This window comes from Daphnia pulicaria, chromosome 6 (assembly GCF_021234035.1).
Source record: "Daphnia pulicaria isolate SC F1-1A chromosome 6, SC_F0-13Bv2, whole genome shotgun sequence".
Lineage (NCBI taxonomy): Eukaryota > Metazoa > Arthropoda > Branchiopoda > Diplostraca > Daphniidae > Daphnia > Daphnia pulicaria.
Genome location: NC_060918.1, coordinates 19,060,066 through 19,078,673, shown reverse-complemented (window position 1 = coordinate 19,078,673; position 18,608 = coordinate 19,060,066). Strand labels below are relative to the sequence as shown.

Here is an 18,608-nt window from a genome sequence, read left to right as displayed (position 1 = left end):
GTCTGTGTGAATTGGAAATCGAAAAAAATGTCAGTGACAATGGGTTGCAATTGGTTTAGATTTCCCAACGATAACTTAACCTATCGGCATGGCAATGCGCACCTTTATTTAAGGTTATAATAGTATCAAGCGTGTAGATTGTTTGTGTACATTTCACGCGCTAATGGAATTTTATTACACGTTGTACAATTGCCCTTTTTTCCAGCCGGGTATAGACTCAGGGTTAAACACTAACTAGTGTTTTACAATTTTCATGATCAACCACACACTTAACGTGTCACAATAGCGTGCACGCCAGTTGGGCTATTTGATTTCTAACCTTTTCTAGTGACTTCAAGGGTTTGGATAAAACCCCGTTGGGCTTTTCTTTTATGAATTTTTAAATCTCCGTAAATCTCTACTTATTATGCAATACGTATTTGTATACTTATCCTAGTATAGAAAAGGAAAAAAGGGTTGGAACAAATTTGGAGCCCTTTTTTAACCTTCCTATGTGATATGGCACACGCACGAGACTCCGAATTCGTAAATCTATGCTGACTTGTCATTCTGTGATACATCCAGATAACCCGGCAGGTGATCTCCAGTCATGGTCAGCCTCCCAGGAAATAAATCCGCCTGGGTTTCCTTCTTTCACTAGCAGATAGAAACAATGAGATACTTGGCATCGCGGAGGTCTTTATTTCCTGCATGGACGTCGAGCTTCATCGTAGTGCTGAAGAATAGCCGCCTGCCGCAATTGCAATCCATCGCAGTATAAATACCAATCGGCTAACCGATAAGGTGCAACAGTTTAATCAGCGGCAGCGCTAAAGCGAGTGCGGGCCGGACCACAGACAACTCGGAAATGATGAAAGCAGTGGCTTTGTTGTTCAAGGTGAGTAGAAGATTATCGCGTGTTACTCCTTGATCACTAGCTAACTAACACGAGTGACATCTATTTTTCTCCGCAGTTCTGGTTGATGATTGGCTCTGCGACTGGCAGTCCTCTGACGAAAGTGGGTGCCCCTTCAACTCATTTTGATTATACAAGTAAGTTGATTAGGTAATAGAATAGTTGATAAAAGGATTTCTGGCTTAAAATTATTATCGCACTGATTGGTAAAGATCCACAGAAATGGGAAGAACACGAGTCGAATTGCGGCGGCCAACATCAGTCGCCCATCAACATCAATACGGAAGAAGTCATCGTCACGAATTATCCGAAATTAATTTTCCAAAATTACGATTTGACTTTTCCTGAGAGCTTGGAGGACAACGGTAATACGGGTACGATTAAATTCATCATCTTGTTTATTTCAATCGCAGTAAAAAATGGTGTAAGTCTTTTGGTAAATTTGGAACAGTCGAGTTGAAAATCGACAACAAAGACGACGACGAGGACGATTTGCCATCCATTTCCGGCGGAGGTCTGGACGACCGTTATAACTTTGCGCAACTTCACTTTCATTGGGACGAAGGTTTGTTGGGAAGTGAACATACAATCAACGGGCAAAAGTAAAAAATTGATAGCAATTATTATACAACATATTGGTTCTTACGTAATCTAATTTGATCCAGATATTCCGCCGAATTGCACATCGTTCGCTACAATACGAAATAAGGAAGTTTTGATGATGCAAAACCTCATCAGGACGGATTAGCCGTTGTAGGAATTCTTATCGAGGTATAGAAATTGTGCCACATTAGCCCGCGTAATTTAATAGAACTAATTACGTAGTATGTAATATCAATTATTTTTAGTTGCAAGCGAGAGACAATATTGCCTTCCACCATCTCGAACAATTTGACAAAATCATCGATCCTAGCAGGACAATTAGCGATCGATTACAATTTTCAGTTCCGCTAGTGGATCTTCTTCCTGACAGTACCGAAAGTTTCTTCCCGTACAACGGCTCTCTGACGACACCCGGCTGCAACGAAGACGTCATCTGGACCGTGTTCGAGACTCCGATCGCCATTTCTGTCCGACAGGTAAACACTTTTCTAGCGCTGTATAATGGGACAAGAATGTTTTTACATTTTTCAATGTATTTATAAATTAGCTGGCAAAGTTCAGGCTACTAAACGACGAAAACGGGATGCCGCTAAGGAAAAATGTCCGTCCAACTCAAATGCTACACGACAGAGTCGTTACCTACCGGCCGGATCCCAATCCTTTCCAATCATTATTCTCCTTTCCCAGCCATCTCCCAAACTTATTCAAACCATTTTCGAACGAGTTACAGCAGTCTAACTTTTGAAAATCCTTCCATTCAGCATGATCCTCAGCAACTCCGACCCGAAGGTCGATTGCACAATCATCGAATCTAATCCGCATATCATCCGCAAAGGATGGTTCGATAACGGAACAATTCAGACCACATATACATATGTTTGCATGATCATTTATAAATACGCATCAGCAGTGCTAACCGTGTGTATAATAGTAATTGACTTTGTTAGCCATTAATATAATGAGTTGAAATTTGCCAAGAAAACATATTTAACTTTTAGGAAAACCTGTTGCCGTTTTTCGACGTGCATGCCCAAGTGCCACCTTACTTTTATTTTGGCAGTGTTTTAAATTTCTGTTGAAATTTTTAACTGTTTTGCGAAAGCTCCGCCACTATCATCGCTTGCGGAAGGCATTGAAATAATTCATGTATTTGCGTAACATTTTAGAATTCATGCGTAATCCCATCCGTCCTTTCTCCGGTGACATTTAAGGCTCGATGGCCGTTCTCAGTCCGTCCGCGTCTCCGTCCGCGTCTCAGTCCCCTGTCCATGGACCGTTACCACCCGTTAATGACTGAAGCCAAGCAAAATGAAATGTTGAACTAAGATTTTTATACTCCATCTATTCTATTCTTCACCCCGCCTATTCCACTGATTAATTTGCGGTTTACTTCTTACTAACACCTCAACCGACAAATCAAAATTGTAGAACAGCAAATTTACTCTGCAATACAATATACACTGATTCACAACATAGACGCAATTCTATTTCTTTTGATTTGTCCAACTAATGGTTCACGTTCATCAAGGCCGTGGTCGTCGTCTTCTTCCTCGTTGATGTCGACAGCAAAATCTTCATCATCAAGACCGTCAACTTCTATTGAGAAGTTATGTAGGCAACAAGCTGCGATGATGACGCTTGGAATCAAATCCAATCGCCTCATGTAAAGAAACTTTAACCGTCGAAATTTTCCTTTCAGGCGAGCAAATGCTCGCTCAATTGAAGATCTATCGCAGTTCAGAGTACGGTTGAAAAGTTTCTGTTCCTATGGGGAATTATAACAATGTTTACAGTTTCGTACACCATAGTTGAAGTTATCAATGAATTAATTAATCTTGTCTATCTCCATAGAACTCCATGATAAACACATAACGATTTACCTCGTTTGCACCTGCTCTTCGATATGATTTTAGCAAACGTTCAGACAAAGGATAGGCAAGATCTCCAATTATGTGATAATCGGTGCCCGCCAATCTTTCCTGAAGTGTTTGCCCTAGCTCGCTGTTTGCAAAGATACGGGCATCATGCATCGACCCTGGCCACCCTGTGCTCACGGATGTGAACTTAAGGGTGGTGGTACAGGTTGCTTGAAGGGTAACGGCGCAAAATTTTTTGCGGCATGTATATGCTGCAAAGTGTTCCATGGGTTGCACTATTCTAATTAATGTGCCGTCGACCACACCTAAAGTGTAAGCATAGTAAAAAATATTGATTATAGATTTTGCATTTCTTTTGGGGGATTAAGCAGGCTCCCGGGAATAATTGTAATAAAAAGAATGTAAAAGAGCATCTTTTGGATATTCATTTATGTCGTCTGAAAACATACCTATGGTGTATGGAAGTTGAAAATTTTCGCTAATGGCATTGTACTCATCACGATTTGGCCAACAAATAAAGTCGGTAGCATGATCCATGATTACTTTGCAGGTGGCAAGAAAAATGAAATGGGCGTCACCTGTTTGAGGGTTTAATGCTTAATCAGTGAAAATACTAAACGAAAATACTGAGCAAATTTTTGTCACCTGGCAGCATGCCGAATCGATCTCCGACTGTTCTGAATGATTCTTGGTTGCCAATGGTCCAAAGAAATAATAAAAGTTTCACATTATGAGAAACAGTTGAAAATGGCGAGTAGTGTGTAAATCTATGCAGCAATCTCTGTACAAAATAAATTAATGATACTTCAGAGCAATGATTATAAACGTACGACTTTCCCCATACCACATAAGCATCTCGACTCATTCTAAAGTGCCGCTTGAAAGCATCGTTTGAGTATCTCCAAACGGTCGCTTGGACATAATTGGTGATACCAACGAAAGGCGTAGGGCCCAGTCTTATTCGCTGATTTATCACTAAATTGCGGTCCGCAATTGGATACGCATATTCGTCTATCAAATCTAACTCAATGTCATCGTCGTTGATGACTTCTAGTACACCCACAAGCATAGCTGTGACGTCAGCCATTGCAAGCGCAGACCGTTTATTATTAGTGATGACACTACCAAAACTGCTATCACCGTAAACATTCCGCTTTGTTCGATATACAATTCCCCCGCAAGATGTCCCCACATCATAACGACTACACTTGGAATCTGCTTGAAAGCCGTCAAGTGACAAATCAGTCGAATCCAAGGAATCGCGATTGCTCGGATAACTTACTTGATACGCCCCAGAAACCATGGCAACCAAGCAGAAGAACCATGTTAGCCAGCTGTCATTTACTCACTTTATGTTTGTTTTTATTTTGTGAAAATTCCGATCCCTTCCGTTTTCCGTCTTTTTCCGTTTTTTTCATCTTTCTTATTAAATAATTCTGCTTTAGAACAAAATGTGAAAAATTCTATGGAGTATTGGTTCATCAAGTTTTATTCCCCCATGTGTTCTCACTGCCATGTTATGTCAACAAACTGGAGGCAACTTGCACAAGAACTGAATGCTGTGATAAAAGTAGCAGCTGTAAATTGTGAAGAAGACTGGGTCCTCTGCCGTAAGGAAGGAATCTCATCGTATCCTTCACTTGTTTTATATCCCAATGTAAGTTGTTTTTGTGCTGTGAAATCATAGTGTTCATTTTAATTAAGTTTGATTTTTAGAAAGATAAATACTATGGGGAGAGGACTCCTGAAGACATGCAGAACTTTGTTTTGCATAAACTACCTACTCAAGCAACTGAAATTTCTAACTACAATATCCTTAAGGATACTCTGGAGGATGAAATAATAAGAAGTTCTCCCTTACTGTTCATCTTCTGTAAAGATTCCGACGACACCAATTGTCCTTCGTGGCAAAGCAGGAGCAAGCTCTCTTATATCTTCGTCAGTATTTAGATGTTAAAGCAATTTAAATTAGTCAAACAAAACTTTGATTTTTGTTAGGATGGGTTAGTTGCAGTGGCTTATGTCGACTGTTCCTCCAAAGATATATCGTGTTCCAAGACCGGATTCCAGTCAGCTACCGTATACCTACCGTCAGGCAATTCTACTCTTCAAGCTGGCATTGAGATTCACAGTCTTAACTATCTTGAAATCGCGACTCAAATACTTGGACAGCTTCCGGAAGCGGAACTCGTTGACGAAGAAAGTCTAGAGGTAATTTTAAGCTTTCAAAATAAACCCAACAAATATTTATGTTATCTCGTTTATAGAATATCAGGGCAAAGTTAAACGAAGATCTCGGCCAAGATTGGCTCATTTATTTTACAGAAAGCCAAGATTCGTCTCGCTTCACCGATCTACAGTATAGACGACTACCTGCCCTCTTACCTCATATAAAATTAGGTCACATCAATTGTAATATGTCTGAAGAACTTTGCAAGTACGTCAAATGTTTCTCCCATATCGAAACATTTATTGAATAATCGATTTTTTCTTTCTAAACAGAGAAAAACATTACATCACAAAGTATCCGACATTTGCTACTTTCAAGCGAGGTGGAGCGGTAGAGATGCATGTCGGTGGAGTGAGTGTGTCTGAAGTAGTGAATTTTGCACGAAACAGCATTTGGGCACCTAATCTGGAAACTCTGAATCCGAGTTCGTTTCCCAGTTGTCTCAAAGATGGACACCCTTGGGTTGTTGACTTTTACGCTCCGTGGTGCCCACCTTGTATGCGTCTTATTCCTGAATTCAGAAGAGTAAGCTTATTGTAGTTTGTTGTGGCTCCAGAACTATTGTTTTTCAATTCTATTTATTTCAGGCCAGTAGTCTGGTTGGTGGCATAGTAAAATTTGGCTCTCTGGATTGCTCCGTTTACCGCGACCTCTGTGCCTCTTATGACGTTCGCTCATATCCAACAATAATCTTTTATAATTATTCAACTCCACATGCGTACACTGGTCAGTTTGTCAGCCGTGATATCGCCACATTTGTTGAAGATGTTCTTCGCCCTCCAGGTATCTCGGAAATGATCTTTTGTTACGCTTTAAATCGTGAGAGAATAATGAATTTGAAAAATGTTTTATATAAAACTTTTCGCAGTGGTTGATTTGACGATCGACAATTTCGAGTCGCTGGTGTTGAACAGACCCGTGACAGAAATATGGCTGGTGGATTTTTTCGCTTCGTGGTGCGGTCCTTGCATTCAGTTGGCACCCCAGTGGCGTTCACTTGCCAGAATGCTCGGCCCATTAACTAACATCAACGTCGGATCAGTGGATTGCGTCACCCAGGAATTGCTCTGTACACAACACAATATTCGTTCCTATCCAACCATTCGGATGTATGTTATGGGAGGACGCTCTGGTGAAATCATGTAAGTGTTTTATCACTTTTTAATTTTCTGTGATTTTATTCTTTGTTTTTTTTTTATTAATTGAATTGTTTGTCTCGCTACTAGTACCTACAACGGCTTCCAGCGGGACGCATATTCGCTACGCAGCTGGCTGGTCAATTCGCTACCATCGTCGGTTTACGCTCTGGGCGATTACAACTTCGCGGACCTGGTGCTCCGTTCCAGTACTCCTTGGGTGGTTGACTATTACGCGCCGTGGTGCGGTCCTTGTCAAGTGTTTGCAGTGGAATTCGAATTAGCCGCCAAGCAACTGGACGATGGCCGCCGTCTGAAATTTGCCAAAGTCAATTGTGATAGCTTCCCAAATGTGTGCCGAAATGCTGGCGTTCAATCCTACCCGACTGTGCGATATTATCCGGGTAAAACGGGATGGTCGCATCAGAGTCCCTTCGGCATCCCGTTTGTCAACGACCGCAGAAAAGTGGAGGACCTCGTGGAGTGGCTCGAAGAACTCCTGGTTTCTCATTCTCCTAGTGCCTCTGATAACAAAGTTGCTTCCAGTCGTGACGAGCTCTAAGTCACTAACCTGATCTTGTCAAAATATTTTTCCGATCAATCTCTTGCACACTCGCCAAATCAAAATCTCACTTTATACAATTTTGTTATTTTCCCAATGAAAAATGAATTGTGCTTATTGCATACTTAAGAAACGCTTTTTTGCCTGTTCTGCCCATACTTAATAAAAATGTTTTTGGATTATACGAAATTCTTGTTAATGTAATGTATTTTCCTTATTTTTAAAAAAAGATAAGAATAGAAAATATTAAGAGACATGCGTTACTTTAGCGTAGAGATTACATTCCGATGAACTAGTTTAATGTTTGATAAGATGATGATGTAATATTTTAAGGCATGATAGAAAAGAAAATATGCAGATCAAGTAATACGTTTGAATGTTTTTTTCATTCCTGAGATTTTACAATCCCTCCCTATGATGACATTTTCACAGAAATATTTGAAAATATAATTTATCCTTCTTTAAGTAATTTTTGTTTTAGTAAAATCCGAATGAGGCTGCCGCAGCACTGTTTCCTTTGGCCAAATTATAGTTCCGGTAAGCCACGGCGGCTGCGGCGGCCGAAGAAACGCCCACAACGGCCGGATTGTGATGATGGCCGTAAGAGAAGGAGGCCGAGGCGGCTTTTCCGACATCCGCATAGCTCTGATGATGGTGATGGTGATGATGGTGACCCATAAACATTTCACCCGTGGCCAGTCCGTTGTAGTTGTCGAATCCGTTGAAAGAAGCCGGAGCAGTTGTCCAGCTGGGCATTTCGGTTCCGATCGAATTGCCAGCGCTTCCGCCGCCGCCGCCGCCGGATTTCACAGCATTCCAACCGGTTTCGCCAAGGGCCCCCGGTAAGTGATGGTGCGGATGCGGTGGGTATTCCACACCAGCGGATGATGCGGAAGAAGAAGTCGGAGTGTAGTTGCTTAATCCGCCACTTGGTGTAGCCGCCGCCGCGGTCGCGAATAATTGTCCGAAAGATTCCGCCGTGTTGAATGCCGAACTAGCTACGCCTCCGGTGTTTGCTGATTGCGGAAACAGGAAATTGCCACCGCCAGTGCGATCCGGCCAGCAACGATCTACATCTCAATAGAATTAACTTGTGTACTTTAAAATAAAGACTTTTATTTTGAATAAATACCTGACGTGGTTCCAGTCGATTCCGATGCGCTGTATTGGCCAATATGGGAGGCGACGGCCGGTTGGCTCTGATAAGGCAGACCGATGGAGCCGATGCTCGGCCCCGATGACGAGCTTCCTCCTCCCCCCGAGTTGGGATGTTGATGATGTTGCGACGTCCCCATGTGTTTGCGCCACCTGGCACGCCTGTTGCTGAACCACACCTATTGGAATTCGAAAAATAAAAATAAAAATCCGGTTTAAGTCAAAAGGATTTTTCTTTCTTCCTTCTTTTCTTTTCTCTTAAACCATCCGTTTGCGAGCACGTACACGTATTTCACGTGCTGATATTCAGCACAGATTAACTAGCGACTATTTTGGTATTATAACCTTGGCTTTTGAAAATGGTGCCATATCTTTTCTTTACGGAGGAATGTTACATTGTGTTTCAGAATGTCTGTGAAATGCATAGATAGATAGATATAGATTCCGAAGTCTATTTATTGGAACTCACCTGAACTCTGGCTTCGGTCAATCGGGTCTTCTGAGCCAATTCTTCCCTGGTGTAGACATCCGGATATTGGGATCGCTCGAATGCTCGTTCCAGTTCCTCCAGCTGATCGGCACTAAAGGTGGTCCGAGAGCGGCGCTGTTTCCGCTTGAGCGCGATCCCGGGCTCCGATTCGATATCCGACGAATCCTCATCTTCGCTCGAGCGGCCTGCAAAAGAATACGTATACAGAATAGGCCAATCACAAACGAGGAACAATGGAGGACTTGATAATATCGGCAATAATACGGTCATAGCGCCCATAAGGAATGTTCTCTATTCTTCTGGAATCTTTCCTTTTTTTTCTATCGTTTAAGTAAATAATGTAAATAGACATCCATGACATCCAATCAACTAACATTCCAGGTAAATCATCATTTTCATTGCGGGTACAAAAAAATAAAGAAGAAGAAGGAAAAAAGAATCCCATTTGGGGAGGGGGGCTTAATAAACATGTGGGTGATTGAATCAAATGGCGAAGAAAGAAAAAAAAAAACCTGTGTCGGTGGGTTGTTTATACGTTCCATTGAAAAACGGACGGAAAAAAAAAGAGAATGATAATAATAAAGAAGCGAAATATACGAAAATATACACGCGTGTTGTATGCGTGTGTGTATACTGGTATACAGCAGTCTAGAGAGAAGAAGAAGAAGAAGAAAATATAATAATAAACAACATTTTCTTCTGGTAGGTCTTTGGCGGCGTGTCGGACGGAGCGCCCGGCCGATGTCACTTCATTTCCACACGTCATTGAAAAGAACCTCATCACTCTTATGGAACGTACGCGCAGCCTCTCTTTGATGCGAGCGGTATAAATATACGTCATATTTCCAAATCACTGAGTCTCTTTTTTTCTTTTTCTTTTTTTTCTTATTGCTGTGTGTATGTCCCATTTATTCAAATTCTTCCTCTCCTTTTTCTTCTTCTTCTTCTCTCTCCCCTCCTTCCTGACTATACAAGAAATTGTGTGGCCGCTTCGTCTGTGCACAGATGGCGCTCCGCTGTTCCATTCAGCGGGGGGTACGTATACTATACACCTATACGTGCGTACACACACACACACGGTATACACACCTTTGGCGAGAAAAAAAAGGTGAAGAAGAAGAAGAAAGCCGTGTGTGGTCGGCTCGACGCGTGATTAATGAACGCCGGATTCCCGCCGACAAGGAGGAACCCCCCGAGTGCAGCGGGCCACCCGATCTGACCGCACAACCCGCGCGCTCCTTCGCGGGGGGATCTCTGAGGGTTGCATATAACATCCCTTATTCCACCTATGGCATACCAAAGCGACTGCCTATGATGGTCGTATCGATACATAAAAATCGTATTTCTTTTCTTTTCTTTTACATACAAGTTGGTCGGAGAAATGTTACCAATCGATACTACTACTAGTCGTTATTACTATTTCATTCTGAACATTCCCTATGCCAGCAAGACCGACTGTATGGCACTATCTGCCGTCAGATTCTTATGAGAGATATTCGAGGGGATCTATATATATTACCTGTTGAATTCACTATACACGGCCACCCGAGGTGGTCGTGTGCTAGGTGTTAGACAGCCCCCCGATCTGCATTGCTAATGAGGGCTTCAAAGTTATTCAGAGCGAATAGCTCCTCTTTTGTTTTTGGCATTTCAATCTGAAACGATCACAAGTTCCAACAGTTTGGGGGGGTACAAGATAAGTTTTTTTTTAACATTTTCAATGCCAGTAGCCATTTATACACGTGCAAGTAAACCGCACAGGCGCATTATAATGCAAGCATATAATATAAGTCACACTTTCGTTTGAAAATCCTCTTGACGATTCAAAAGTCATGGCGACGCGACTGAACGAAGATAAACGACGACCGAGAGAAAAAAAAGGAAGCAAAACAACAACAATATAACACCTCGAAATCTGAATAATAATCATATAAAAATTTCGGGAAATGTTCAAAGGAAAAAACCACACCTGGCGCTATTATTTTTTCTCGCTCCCTGCGTTTAGATTTTTTGGTTGAAAAAAAAAATTTTTTCTTTCCATATCCAGCAGCATCTAGGAAATCTCTATTTTGGCTACTTGTGTGTAATATAATGTTTTTTTTATTTGAAATTCCGATGTTTACCTTATGTGTAATATGGTGTGTAGTACACACACAACTGCTTTTCTCTCTCTCTCTCTTGCTCTTTCCTCTCGGGTGATTATTACTCAAACGAGCGTAACAGGTCGACCAACACGTAGCCGTCGTATCTACACACTCACACTCGTTTCGCCTGCATAATATTAATACACAGAGACGGACCGCGCGGTCGGCTATACCAACATCTTCCAAGGCGGCCATCTATATAGTGCGCTGTGTACCCCCTTGTACGTAATATTCTTGTATTATTATTAGTAGTATTATATGCATCTCTCCTCACCTTTCCCCACCCCCCACTCCGTTCAAAGAAGAAGAAAAAAGGGCCCCGTACGTGTGTATAACTGTATACAACATTTCCCAGGTATTCATCGGTATATACTACGAGAAGAAAAAGAAAAAAAAAAATCTTCTTTCCACTGCGTTCTCTTTTTCGGGATGACATCTTAGAGAAAAGATTCCGAACGAGAGACAGCTAGCACCAAAGGAAGGAAAAATATATGTATATCGGAGTCTCGGAAAAGATGACAAACATCTTCCGACGCGCTGATGACCTTTCACGTCAAACTGTCACTCGTTTCGGTATGCGCAGGACGAGTCCTATATAGCCTATGCTGATGCAACACCTTGTCAACCGTCTTTTTTTTTCGTTTCCCTGGCTTCCACTGTGTGAATCCCACGAAATAAATGAATATAAGTATATTATATTCGTTTGGGAAATCCGATTAAGCTGTTGAAAAGGTAGTCCCATCAGTGTATAGCGCAATAATACCCGTAGGACTAAGTTGTCCAACTCATTTCGTCTACGGTGTTAAAAATCCTTGCTATTTTTAGAAAGCTTTTGGGTACAAAATTATTTCCGAGTATTATCCATCTCCAGTTAATGAAAAATTAAAATATGTCTAGATTGTTTGGCCCTTGGTATTAGTGTTATATGTGTACCTGCTAGTATACCGTTGATGGTGTGGTCGTGTTGCGGACGATGAGGATCAGCGCTGATGTGTCCGTCGATGCTGCTGCCGCAGTCGTCGCTTCCGTGTCCTTCTCCGCCGCGAGGTCCACGTAACAGTCGGCTGATGGATGAGACGGACGGTGCGGATGACTTGTCGCATATTCCGTCCTTTTTTTTTAAGAAACACAATCCGATATTAACCGTTGAACTTTCAATTGTAAATCCCAAATTTACTTTAATGAGACGATCTCGAATTTCCCACGAGAAGATGTTGGGGTTGTCCCGTCGGTAGTCGTCCATCTTGCGCTCCACCTCGTTGCTTCCGCCGGCCGGAGTCGTACTTCCCGACGAGCCTGAGGAACTGCTCTTTGGTTTCGATCCGCCGATGACTCCCGGGCGGATGCTGCCCGTCTCCTGGTAGCGATTGAGGATCTTTGAGACGCAGCCGTGGGAGACTCGCAACTGGCGGGAGATGACGCACGGACGGACGCCAGCCGCCGCCAATTCGACGATCTTCAGACGGATGTGGTTCGGCAGCGGACGGCCGTTGATGAACACTCCGCCCAGCTGATTGACACGACCCTGGCCTACAATTAAATTGATGATTTTCATTTTGATAGCTACTTTCGATTTCTTTTTCACTTTTGAAACTTTAAAAAATGTTGAACAGAATTGTCATCTTTTATACGAGAATTGATCCCGAATTTTCGTATTGTGATTTTGGCTATTATTGGAGTCAGGTACACAGGTTGAAAGGAATTGAAATCAATTTAATTTACAGATTTTGGTGTAGTACTTAACAGGAATTCCAATAAACGGAACAAAATAAGCCATGTCTAGTTTTTCCCGTCCAATGATACCAAACTACCGAAAAAAAACATTTCACTTTCTTAGGTCTATAACAAAAAATAACAAATTTATTAATGACTAGAAATTCCAGTTTGATATCCGGCCTACCTTGGAAAGGATAGCCGCCGAGAAGCGGACGGATTCCTAGCGGGTTCGTCATGGCGAGACTATTTGAAGCCATCCGCTATGCAAACCTCGCAACTTAAAAAAAAAAAAACGAAAAAAACAAAACACTGTCTTGGTTTTTTTTCAGTTTCACCAAAGTAATCCGAAAGATGTGCCCAACTTTTCTGCCGTCCAAAATGATTTGCGATGTCCAAATGCGTCAGCACCGACGGCGATATATATCCGGACTCTCTGCTGGTCGGACCTAATTTCCTCTTCTTGCTGCTTAACCGATGATTGGACTGATACTGAAAGGCGGTCGACGGTCACCGACGTGACATCAGACCATTGTTATCGCAGCCGTATATACCGGCACACAATATTTCCCTTGCTGAGAGCTGGGCAAACAAAACAAAAAACCGACGGCGCGTACGACTCGTTTTCCTAAACTGGCCGTCGCCAATCAGGAAGGAAAAGAGGCGGTACCTCCAGCAGTTGCATGGGAGGAGTTCTCGGCGGTCTTATATGATCGATGACGGTCGTTCAACAAAAATCCCCCCAGCCAGCATCGATGCTCTTGTATAGACTAGCTCTACACGTGTATAGCAGATTGCTATAGCATGGTCTCTGTGTGTGTGCTCGTTCGATTCCGTGGTAGATGCGTGTCGCTCCAGCTGGGTGGTCGTGTCGACTATACAACATGTCTACATACAAATGGCTTGTAAAAAGACGAGAGAGAGAGAGAAGCTGAGAAGGAGCGCGCGTGCTTTACCTGCCTTCACAGCTGGAACGACGGCGGAGCCACGCCTTCTTCCTCCCGCCCGATTGGCTGGCGGGCGACGTCTCTCTTCACCATATCCCGCCTTTCGCGCTGGGATGTTTGCTGGCCCCTTTTTGGGGCTGGATGGCGTCGATTCCTCTTTCACCTCCTTCTGCATACATTTTCTATTGATATGTATCAATATCGGCCCCTCTCCCTCTCTCTCTCTCTGAGAAAATATGGGTGTTCCATAGTGCCATCTTGGGATGGTCACGCCCAGCCGATAGAAGAGTCCATCACACTTTTTTTTTCCTTCTCAACTTTAACTGTATATTTTTATTTTTTGTGGCTTTTCGACGTGTATTGGCTATTCAAATTAAATGGCATGTAGATCGTATAGATTTTTTCGTTTTATTGGTAGTGGTAAAAGATTAGTGCATATATACATGTGTATAGGATATAATATTCAACAGCCACATAACATTTTATTCCTTCGTCGAGGTAAAAACTGGTTCGAAATCATCGCTTCGTGCACGTCAAGACAATCAAACGAGATATTTTATCGATGCTGCATTATACTATACAACAATTTTTGAATGTGAAATTTCAAAAAGCTTCGATACGATCTTCGAACACGAAACATTTTTCTGATTCCGAAAAAACAGCAACGCCTTGCCATCAGAGTTAATCAAACGACATTCGATAAAAGCAGATAAAAGTAAAAAGCTGAAAATCGTTGGACACAGTTTAAGAAAAAAAATACATTGACCATTACCCAAGCCCCTGTTTACAAGACGTATTATCTACACTTGTATTCACAGTTTCATTCGGGACCCACACAGATATCGTCTATAAGCAAATATTATTACAAGAGACGGAGCTAGAGACACCGAGTCGGAATTGTCAATATAACGCCGAGAGTCTCTCTGTCTGTCTATGTGTATACTAACACTTTCGGTCACGAAATTTCCAAGCTATATAATAATAGTAAAATACCAAGAAAAAAATTCCTTGGATCGCATTACCATACGTATGCACGCAGGCAGAGTGTCTACGTACGTAGAGATACATTAAGATAGTGAATGTAACCCTTTCCCTCCGACTTCAATATGTATATGAATATTATAGCCTATATTTCTCTTCGTTTTCGGGACAGATGTGCTTTCCCGAATTCCCGTTGCGTCTGGAAGGTGTTGGCATGCGTTCACCCGACACCTCTTGCCTCTCTCATCTACCCGCCATCAGTTTCCACCATTTTCTCTTTCGTATATTACACACATCAACAGGTAGAGAAAGAGATACACAAGTAGACGTAGATATAATATGTATATGTATATACAGAATCGGTGGATTCGAGTCCGGCCCACTCGCTGAGACCTGCCTAATAGAAATAACGGCAGGTGGGCCGGCCAGCCGACACTTCCCCCGTGTTTTTTAACTCCGAGATTCTCCCCTTTCTTTCTTTTCGACACCTTCAAACGGGACCGCCGCTGTAGGAAATTCAATTCAACCCCTGTGAGAAAATAAAAATTTACAGAGGAGAAAAAAAAATAATAACAAGTGCCATCTGTAGGAAATGTTACCCGCTCTAGGTGTATACTACACTACACCGGAGTATTTAAGGTCCATCATCAACATTTTGTAGATTGCCGCTGGTGTAGGTTTAGAGCGACAAATGTTGGATCACAGCCTATATTGAATAGATGAATAATTTTATTTAGAAAATTAAAAAAACAAAAATGACAGACAGCAGCGAATCAAAATGGATGCTCATCTTTTGGTTGCGCCTACCTACACACAGAGCCAGTGATTTATATTATTGCGAAGGTTTTGACTTCTGCAAAAAATTGATTCATTATTCCGATAATAATTCCGTAACTGTGTTTGACCTTTTACATTTAAAAAAAAAGTTGCAGCTTCCGACGCCGCTTTCTCTACTCTCAATCGAGACTGGCAAGCAGCAGCATGTTAACATGCGTGCTGCTGCTGCTGCCGCGCTAAGAATAAATGAAGGTTGAACTGCCGACGACCGTGGGTGCCGTGATGAAGTCGATAAATCATGGCGAGTGCTGCCGAGCGCGGACAGGTGCTTCGTGCCATTATTACGAAAAAAGATTTAAAAAAAAACTCACAGGTGGTGGTGGCGGCGACTTGCTCCTGCTCCTGCCGACTCTATATGTGTGGCAGGTAGCAATTATACCGCGTTTGGGCCGCCCGGGATCATCTCTCTCTCTCTCTCTCTCTCTCAAGCAGAGCGCAAAAGAAACGCATCTAGACGGAGTATACAAAAGATGCGACTAAAGAGTCATCTTCCAACCCCGGCCAACACACAACTTCCCCGTCAGCATCTTCTCTAATATACTGTCCGTATATTTACACGTGCATTTACGTATATAGATACACCACAATGTGTGCTGCGTTACAAAGCCTTTGATGTGTATGCACTGTTGAGCTGATGATGAGCGTACCAAGTCATGTTTCTTATATTCTCCGTGTCTCTCTCTATGTACTTATACGCTTTGTGTAGACGAAATAGCCCATGGATGTTCTTTTGTCTGATGTTCTCTGTGTCAAATGAGCGTGCAGCTGTTGCATGTACACCAGCAGAAAGAGAGTATAGGACTAGGAAAAATATAGCTATTTTAAGATGTTGTTGCATCACACTCGAAATTCAACGATTCTCAAACAAGAAATAAACATTTGGTATTTAGTCGGCACGAAATCAGAATGTATCACGCTACTTGAATCGTGTATAGATACAATGTGTCACACTTCTAGAATCCGTTCTAACGGACGGCAAGCCAAACATTTAGAACCAATAAATGAGAATTAGAGTGACGAGTTGAATTACAAATAATAATGCGTAAGACAGGATTATAGCTATAGTATACCCGGCTCCGTGTATAGGTGTAAAAAGAGCCTCTCTCAATAATCTGGTACAGGTCTTATACAACAAAATGAATCGTTCCAACTGGTGGCGATAAAAATGGTATGAAGACGGCATAGGCGGGAAATTCAAATGTTCCTAATATATTGGGATTTGTGTCGTCGACTGCTAGTGGTAAACTGGTAATGTGTAAATATATTTGACAAGGGCTAACAGAAGACGAAAGCATTTCCTATAGTCTGTTACATCAATGACGGACATGAAGTAGTTGTAGACCCAACAGTCCGTTTTAATGAGGAAATTCAGACAGGAGGGACAAAAAGTCCCGCTGGTTCCCACACTCGCTCCCTGAAGTTGACAAATGCGTGAAATTAATTATTCGTTGACAAAAGCAGATGGCAAGGTAAGAAATGCAAGTAAGTCCTCTTTCCCAAATTTTTTGATTCTAATAATAGAAACTAGTCGCTGTGAGAGAAAATTTATTTTTGAATACCACAAAGTTGCAGTAGAAATACATACGCTATATTGTTGCGGCAAGAGCTTGAATAGCAAAAGTGTAAAAGACCAACTGGATGGGAATATTCAGTGGATTACTCGGTAAGTCGGTATCAACATGAGCAAGACACGGAACTTAAACATTAAGCTGGTAAAAAGTAAAAGGATATGTTTCTCCAGCGGAAAACAAATGTTCCCCTTTACACTACGAGATGCGGACTTTCTTTTACATTTAATAAGACGTACGTAAAATGCGACCTAAAAATTCTTAATCAAATTTTAAAAAATGCTTAGGAAAAGATTGTAGCTGAGTAGTATCACCCTGAGTCATAATTGTACCGAAGGAACTCAATTTTAGGGATAAATTCCTGATTCACTCGCATCCCCAAGTTGGTAAATGCGTGAAATCAATTAAACGAAGACTGTTTAGTGTTTACACAGCAGATGGCAAAGATATAAGGAATGCGTATTGTTGGGGTACGCAGTAACCCCTCTTTTCCTAAACAAGTTCCTCGTTTTCTTATTTTTTTTTTTTTTCAAACTAATAATAGAAACTGGTAGTATAATAAACGTGCCGTGTTCCATTTCATAATAGGCCAGCAGTTTTGAAGAGCTTTCAGTCAAAATCATCAGTCAAAAACCATGGAGCACGGTGGTCGGTATATAATCTCATCTTGAATCGAAGACTGCGGCAGCCCCGCAACATTGGTGGACAATGGAACCACCAACGAAGTAGTGGCCGCTTACCTTTTTTCTTTTTTCTTCTCCCAAGTCTTATAACCAAAAGTTGCGTCACAAATATAAGAACGTATATATATACCCAAAATCTTAAAACATAATCCAAGACCTTGACGGTGAGTGTGAAATACGCCGCGTCACTGATTGGGGAAGCCGTACAGATGGCTCGTGCTGAGTGAGCACATGCTTCCAAATAAACGATTTTTGACCAAGACGGTCTGGTTTCTTCAGCCATTCAGTGTCCCCCCTTTCTCCACGCCTCGTTGTTGCGGTCTCGCGACTATTCAGCTCCATTAAGCCTATACGCCTATACGAATAGCAGAGCCCGAGTCTATGTAAGATTTGGCCCGCTTTGAGCATCTTATTGGTCAAAAGCCATTCATAGCATCCCGACACAAGAACTTCGTAGTTTTATGTAGGGGTATTTTAACGAAACATTCGACTGTGATGTCTGTTGGTGATATTGCCTTAAGGAACTACGGCCTAAAACATCAAATTTAAAGACACATTTTACCAGATGCTAAACATTTTCGTAAGTTTTTATATTAGAGGCGGTTAAGTTTTGGTGTAGGTTTTAATTTGAAATAAAAAAAAGAAGTTACATATAACGACCATTCCATAGAACAGCAAGTGGCTCATGATACGACCATGTGGCCTAATGGATAAGGCGTTGGACTTCGGATCCAAAGATTGCAGGTTCGAGTCCTGTCATGGTCGAAAATCTTTTTGTTCTTTCCTA

General features: G+C 41.9%; 3 protein-coding genes, 1 non-coding gene and 1 pseudogene across 5 annotated transcripts; 3 read left to right on the top strand and 2 right to left on the bottom strand.

Moving 5' to 3' along the window:
• The first annotated feature begins 688 nt into the window (after positions 1-688).
• LOC124341681 lies at positions 689-2,574 on the top strand (annotated as a pseudogene).
• Positions 2,575-2,858: 284 nt separating this feature from the next.
• Positions 2,859-4,474, bottom strand: LOC124341710 (putative nuclease HARBI1). The gene is made up of 5 exons (XM_046794649.1): positions 4,220-4,474; positions 4,021-4,156; positions 3,825-3,953; positions 3,379-3,680; positions 2,859-3,263 (listed from the first exon to the last, which is right to left on the bottom strand). Exons 1-5 carry the CDS (start codon positions 4,460-4,462, stop codon positions 2,964-2,966), a joined length of 1,110 nt encoding a protein of 369 aa, XP_046650605.1. The 5' UTR covers positions 4,463-4,474; the 3' UTR covers positions 2,859-2,963.
• Positions 4,475-4,702: 228 nt separating this feature from the next.
• Positions 4,703-7,492, top strand: LOC124341708 (dnaJ homolog subfamily C member 10-like). The gene is made up of 8 exons (XM_046794646.1): positions 4,703-5,032; positions 5,092-5,195; positions 5,559-5,586; positions 5,643-5,812; positions 5,878-6,130; positions 6,193-6,388; positions 6,474-6,747; positions 6,832-7,492. The coding sequence occupies exons 1-8, from the start codon at positions 4,841-4,843 to the stop codon at positions 7,301-7,303; spliced, it is 1,689 nt and encodes a 562-aa protein (XP_046650602.1). The 5' UTR covers positions 4,703-4,840; the 3' UTR covers positions 7,304-7,492.
• Positions 7,345-13,342, bottom strand: LOC124341709 (protein gooseberry-neuro-like). 2 transcript variants are annotated; one of them, XM_046794648.1, is made up of 6 exons: positions 12,993-13,342; positions 12,270-12,622; positions 12,038-12,203; positions 8,928-9,133; positions 8,436-8,637; positions 7,345-8,373 (listed from the first exon to the last, which is right to left on the bottom strand). In XM_046794648.1, the coding sequence occupies exons 1-6, from the start codon at positions 13,063-13,065 to the stop codon at positions 7,781-7,783; spliced, it is 1,593 nt and encodes a 530-aa protein (XP_046650604.1). In that variant the 5' UTR covers positions 13,066-13,342; the 3' UTR covers positions 7,345-7,780. The 2 variants fall into 2 exon arrangements, with proteins under 2 accessions (XP_046650604.1, XP_046650603.1); XM_046794647.1 differs by having other exon boundaries at positions 12,026-12,203; positions 12,993-13,341.
• Positions 13,343-18,513: 5,171 nt separating this feature from the next.
• Trnar-ucg lies at positions 18,514-18,586 on the top strand. Its single transcript has one exon. It is a non-coding gene; the product is annotated as a tRNA-Arg (tRNA).
• The last annotated feature ends 22 nt before the right edge of the window (positions 18,587-18,608 follow it).

What these genes read in the sequence shown, in the direction of transcription:
- LOC124341708 (XM_046794646.1), top strand. Translation starts at nt 4,841, where the DNA reads ATGGAGTATTGGTTCATCAAGTTTTATTCCCCCATGTGTTCTCACTGC. An exon ending in CACTTGTTTTATATCCCAAT is followed by an intron (nt 5,033 to 5,091) that starts GTAAGTTGTTTT and finishes TTTGATTTTTAG; the next exon opens with AAAGATAAATACTATGGGGA. An exon ending in TTATTCCTGAATTCAGAAGA is followed by an intron (nt 6,131 to 6,192) that starts GTAAGCTTATTG and finishes TATTTATTTCAG; the next exon opens with GCCAGTAGTCTGGTTGGTGG.
- LOC124341710 (XM_046794649.1), bottom strand. Translation starts at nt 4,462, where the DNA reads ATGGCTGACGTCACAGCTATGCTTGTGGGTGTACTAGAAGTCATCAAC. An exon ending in TGAGTCGAGATGCTTATGTG is followed by an intron (nt 4,157 to 4,219) that starts GTATGGGGAAAG and finishes TATTTTGTACAG; the next exon opens with AGATTGCTGCATAGATTTAC. An exon ending in TCGATTCGGCATGCTGCCAG is followed by an intron (nt 3,954 to 4,020) that starts GTGACAAAAATT and finishes ACCCTCAAACAG; the next exon opens with GTGACGCCCATTTCATTTTT.
- LOC124341709 (XM_046794647.1), bottom strand. Translation starts at nt 13,065, where the DNA reads ATGGCTTCAAATAGTCTCGCCATGACGAACCCGCTAGGAATCCGTCCG. An exon ending in CGGCGGCTATCCTTTCCAAG is followed by an intron (nt 12,623 to 12,992) that starts GTAGGCCGGATA and finishes ATTTAATTGTAG; the next exon opens with GCCAGGGTCGTGTCAATCAG. An exon ending in TGACCGAAGCCAGAGTTCAG is followed by an intron (nt 8,638 to 8,927) that starts GTGAGTTCCAAT and finishes GAATTCCAATAG; the next exon opens with GTGTGGTTCAGCAACAGGCG.